Genomic DNA, 6053 nt, shown 5'->3' on the forward strand with positions numbered 1-6053 from the left:
TTTTCAATGGGGTTCAGTTCAGGCGAACCCACAGGATGGTCCAAAAGAATCACGTTATTTGCCATGAAAAATTCGTTTGTCCTGCAGGCATTGTGGATTGCAGCATTGTCCTGCTGAAAGATCCAGCCATTCCCACACAAGCGAGGGCCTTCAGCTGCTGTTTGATGCCTCTTTATAACCTGAGTTCCATTGTGGAAGGAGAAAGCACCCCAGATAATGATGGAACCTCCTCCACTGTGTTGTGTAGATAATGTCTCTGGTGGGATATCTTTATCGTGCCAGTAACGTTGGAAACCATCTGGACCATTCAGGTTAAATTTTTTCTCATCAGAGAACAAAACCTTCTTCCACTTTTCTATGTCTCATGTTTGGTGCATTTGAAGACATTTACGATTTTTAAAGCCTTTCTCTCATAGATGCCGTATTATTGTTTTTGAGCTGCATTCTGTGTTCGTAAGGGCCTTAATTTGGTTCAATAATCGGCTGGTGTCTTGCCGGACAACCCGTCAAATCCTCCTGCTCAATGCCAGCAAAATTTTATTGGACTGACCACTTGAAATTCTCATTCTGTATCCCTGAGGGTCTTTTAAGAAATTTGCAACAGCAGTTTTACTCTGCCCAATCTCACCAGTGATGGCACATTGAGAGAGACCATGCTTTTGCAGCTCGACAATTCTGCCATGTTCAAACTCTGTCAGCTTTTTAGCCTTTGCCATGTTTTTACCCAATGTAACACAGGAGATGTTAGTGGGAGATGTTGACGAAGCTAATGCTTGAATACAAATAACTAAGTTTCGTTACATGTTTACTGATTAACCCTTCGTTTCAGTATGGTCTAAAACTTTTGACCAGCTAGTATTTAGACTAATTTCATAGTGTTCACATTTTCCCTATTAAATGCTAAAAAGTTTTTTATTTTTATTTTCCCTTTTCTTATTTTCATCTTTTGAAGCTCTACTCAAATAAGTGGTTGAATCTAACAATACAAAATGCACATTTTTTCTTTTTGTTCATTGGCCTTAAGATTTTGGCCAGCAGTGTACCTGTATAGGTGGGTGGTTATGGAATGCCTTGACTTGTTGAATCTGTTGCTTTTACTTGCAAAAAGGGGAAAACATTGTTTGTGGCTTAAATAAAGATAAGTATTGCACAAATAGTGTGGTAGTTTGAGTTTTTTTAAAAAAGTGCTTTACTTAAACAATTGCTATCAGGTATTAACCATTATTTCAATTGACAGAACATTCATCTGGTATTTGAGGCCTTGGTTCAATTCACACCCAGAAGAAAAAAGGTAAATGTAACCATTACAAAAACAACAACATATAACAGGTGCCAAACTTGTGTTCATGCCACAAACCTGAGATAAGGTCTAAGGCCTAAGCCTTGTTAGTGAGAGGGGAAGTGGTTGTTTGTATACAAAAGGTCTTGGGTTTGATAATGATCCCAAGAAATGCAAAAATTGGGTTACCATAACAGTACATGTGGGTTATATAAACCTCAAAATATTTTTTTAAGTCCTTTAATTTTTTTCCTCCCTAGGTTTAATATAAGGGAGTGGTATTAAATAAATAAATGGCAGATGAATGTTAATTATAATAATATGGATTATTATAATTATAAGTATAATTTGAATAGTAATAACCTTAACAGTTTTGTGAGTGTCTAAAGCTATCCAAGCAGTGTTAGTGGTAGGGCAAAGGTTGTATTTACAGACATACTGAATACAAGCCTAAACAGGATATAATATTATTGTATAGGTCACTGGTTAAGCTGCATTTGTAGTATTGTGTTCAGTCTTGAGCTCCTTACTTTAGGAAAGATGTTAAACTGTTGGAAAGAGTTACCAGAATGGTGCCTGGGATGGTGAGTTGTCATATGAGAAGAGGTTAACATTTCTGAAATTGTTTTCTTCTTAAAAAAAGAAGAGTTAGAGTGAATCTTATTGAAATGTTTAAAATTGCCAATGGAAATGATAGTATTGGTGCAATATAATTTTTCACATATAACAGTAAGAATGGTAGGACCAGGGGCTACAAAAATAAATTTTGGCAGGGTAAGAGTCATTTTCAGCTAAGAGTTTATTTTTCTGACAGGATGGTTAGCTTTTGAAATAGATTGCTTTCAGATTTTGCAAGCAGTAAATTTCACAGAGTTAAGAGAAAGCTTGATAACTATGGGTGTGGTAAGGGCTATCTGGGAAGTGTTTTTTATTTAATAGTTTAGTTTAGAGGATGGAATAGTCTAGATAGACTAACAGTTCTTTTTTGTCCCTAAATATTATGTTATGTTAATTAAAGTGTACAGCTATTCAGTCCTATTCACAAGAATGTTGGCAAACATTAGAACACACATATTTAAAAAAGTATTTAAAATACATGAATAGGCACATATTCTTTAAAGAAAAGTAAAATATAGCAGTGCTTGAAATGCTACAGTTTCATACAAGTTAATAAATCATGTGCAAGTGGGTGCAAATTATTTGAAAAGTGTTATATCTCTAATAATTAAATCAATTTTGATTTTTCAAAAGTATGATATGTGTACCATCTTTTGACAATATGTTCAAAGTATATATTACATTTTTAGTGGATAGTTTCACATTGAGAAAAGTCTATAGATTAAACCTTTTGCAACTTTTTGTCTGCATTATTTAAACAATTGAAAATGTTTACAAAGAAATAAGCAAAATATTGTTCCCAGTTTGTAGCAAGGTAATAATGACTGTTAACAAAATATAACTTTGTCTTTAAAAAAATGACAACAAAAATGTAAAATGATGTAAGCATGGAAGTTTACACTTAAAAAAAAAAAGAGATTACACATCTCCAATAACTATAAGAGATATAACAAATTAAATGCATAAGTTTGGGAACTACAGTTCATATTTATCTATGTCTGGCCATTGCATTGTATCTGAAACAATTCTTCTTTAAAAACAACATAAAAGAATAGATTGGTTATGTAATACAGCTTTTCCTAGATTTAACATCAGGGAGAAATGTGTGACATCTGGACATTCTTTGACGGGTTTATTTTATAATAGTGTCCCAGTCTCATTTTTTATTAGAAACAAGTGAATTAAGGAAAAAAATATTTCAGTTATTGTGGTATGGGTTACACAATGAAATTACAAGGGACTGATTATGATAACCAAATTATAGTTTAAACTTATCAAACCATATAGATGATGACAACAGTGAAATCAAGGACAAATAAAATTGTTTTTGACATGTGTGGGACCTTATAATAAACAACAACAAACAACTTTGATATTGAGTTTTACAGACTACAAATATCCTACAATCTAACTACTATTTAAGTGAAATCACAAAATCCCATAAATCAAGAAATGACTATAGTTTTGTACTAAATATTCTCTCGTCTATGTAGGTGTCACCACCTCTAGTCAAAGCTCACATAGATATACTTTACTGCTATATTAATTTACATTTGAAGACTATTTTTTTATTTCTGAGTGTTACATATTTAATTGTATTTCAGTGCCCATGCAATTACAGCAGATGTGGATGTTGTTGTAACTGCAAGAGCTGCAGAATATTTTCTAAGTGATGGAATCATCATTACTGGTCAAGCAACAGCAGATCCTCCTTCAGTTAAGGAATTTCATAGTCAGTTCTCTCATTTTTTGTTTGGATTTATTATTGTTTTTGTTTTTCAAAAGGCAAAAAATAATATGCTGAAGGACCAGGATCATCTTGTTTGTTTAGTAACTATTCATTAAATTTGGCCAAAACTTTCAAGAATACAATACTTTTGTTTCAGTACTTGTAAAAGTTTATTTTCCTTATTCCTCTTTGTCCACGTATAAAAATCGTCTTCAAATAATTCTCTCTGTTTATAATACATATAACTAATTGTTCTTTAGTCAGGTTATTCTAATATTCTTCTTCCAAAATAATTGCTTTGCATTTGCTTTATTAAATGTAACCTTTCTGTGTAGAAATGGAATCATGTAGTTCTACTCCATTTTTTAACCATGTTGCATCATTATGTTTTTAACATTAATTAAGTATATAGTTTTGGAAATGATTAATTCATGACTGTAAATAAGGTTTTTGATAAAATCATTTTTAAATTTGTCTGTAACTTTTCTTGAATTTTATAGATTACAGAAAACATACACAAGTTAAATTTATTTCATTTTGTATTGCATCTTAAATTGTAGCTTCCTTAAAATATCTGCTTGATCTTCAAGAGGAATTAATTCTCTTTTTATTTCTTTTATAATAAAAGACAATTCTTCCACTAAGTCATCAAATCTTTAAATGAAACAGGTCCTTTCACATCTAATACAAGAAATCCCAGATAACATAATTTCTGTTATGAGGAACTTTCAGTGTGTAGGCAATCAATGGTGGTTTCTGAATCTCGTTCTTCCTGCTTTTAAGCCTTAATGAGTTTTTACCACATGTAGTAATGTGGTATATATATCTATGTATGAGACAATTTTTATGGAAGGATCTCTTTGATGTAGCTTAAACTGGTTAGAGTCCTTAACCAGTACTTGTTCTTCTTGATCACAATAATAAATTCAAAATCCTCTATGACAGTTACATAAAGGAGAAAGAGAGAGCTCTCCTTATTTAATTAGACATCCCACGGTTGTGTGAAATAGATATTTATTGGTAGTTCTCATGTTCACTATTAAAATATTTATTTATATAAAAGTTCTGTACCCAAAAAAACAATTTTTATAATAACAGATGTGAAGTTGCTAATGTTGACATTATTTTGTATGTGATTAGGCGTGAAACAGTCTGTGTCATTACCAATTCTTATTGGATCTGGAGTAACAGCAAGTAATGTTCAGCAGTACACTGGAGCAAATGGTTTTATTGTTGGTTCTCACTTCAAAGTTGATGGGCATTGGAAAGCTGATATTGATAGACAACGTATCCATAAGTTTATGGATAATATTCATGAGCTTCGTTCAGCGGTAGTCTCACAACCAGTAGGAGAAAAATGTTAAATTATCTAATTTTAATTAAAAACTTTTAATGAATACTCTGTATCTCTATATCAACATATATCTCTTAATATTTCTTTCCTTTTTTTGATAGATTCTGATAATTTTTAACATTTAGTTACACAGGATGATCAGTTTTATACTTTTTATTGTGTTATTACATACAATTAAAAAATTAAATCTTTAAACAACAAGTAAATTATTATTTTCTGCTGCTAACTTTGTTTCCATTTGTGGATAAATAACAATAGTTTACAACACACCCAGATTATATTAAAGTTGTTAATTAAAATGTTTTTCCCTTTGAAGATTTTTGTAAATCAGATTAATGTATATTAGACCTGGATTTGTTGCTTATGTAATGTTAGTTATATTGTACTGCATCAATCAGTTCTACAAGGTTTCAGTTCTGTATTTTATTATATCTAGAATTATCTCTGAAGAAAGTTTTTGTATGTTCTTAGTCGATCAAATCATTTAACTTTTTTGTGTAGGCATCTTTTGTTTTTCTTTAAACAATGAAAAATATTAAACTACACAAATAAATAACATTTTGTAATAAAATCTTTATTTAAACCAATCAGTGGTTGTACCAATTACTTTACATGTTTCAAAGCGGTTTCACGTTACATTCAGGAGCACATATAGTTATTGTGGGCTACATAAGTACGAAAGCCATAGACATGTGACTAATAGTTTACAATTAAAAAAAAAGAAAAGATCACACCATCTACACACTTCATCATTTTCTAAACCTTCGTCTTTATTGAAGATCAAGTAGTTTTTATTATGATTCATTATTTCAATGGTATCTATATTTCTAGCAGTCATATGATTTGATTGTGTTAAAATAACTTTTTTTTCCCCCCACACCAGATGACATGGTCAGTATAATGTACATGTTCAGCTAATATAGTTTTTAATTTTGTTTATGGTATTTCAGTTATGTTCATTTACTGTAAATTATAATTTTCTATTTTGACCAGTGTATGCATGACCACTTTGAATTTTATATATATACACCTGTTTTCTCTCTTAGATTTATTTAATCTTTAGTTGTATTCAT

The 6053-nt window shown here is 31.0% G+C and overlaps 1 protein-coding gene across 6 annotated transcripts in view; it reads left to right on the forward strand.

Annotated features, from left to right (window-relative positions):
* LOC143225617 (uncharacterized protein F13E9.13, mitochondrial) overlaps positions 1-5565 on the forward strand; it is a 31237-nt gene extending 25672 nt beyond the window's left edge. For 5 of the 6 annotated variants that reach the window (XM_076455398.1, XM_076455379.1, XM_076455409.1 and 2 more), the window contains exons 5-6: positions 3502-3629; positions 4767-5565. In XM_076455398.1, the coding sequence (XP_076311513.1) occupies positions 3502-3629; positions 4767-4990 (352 nt within the window). In that variant the 3' untranslated portion in view covers positions 4991-5565. The remainder of the gene's footprint in view (positions 1-3501; positions 3630-4766) is intronic. The other variant, XM_076455418.1, reaches the window with a different exon arrangement.
* Positions 5566-6053: the final 488 nt, after the last annotated feature.

This window comes from Tachypleus tridentatus, chromosome 1 (genome assembly GCF_004210375.1).
Source record: "Tachypleus tridentatus isolate NWPU-2018 chromosome 1, ASM421037v1, whole genome shotgun sequence".
Classification (NCBI taxonomy): Eukaryota; Metazoa; Arthropoda; class Merostomata; order Xiphosura; family Limulidae; genus Tachypleus; species Tachypleus tridentatus.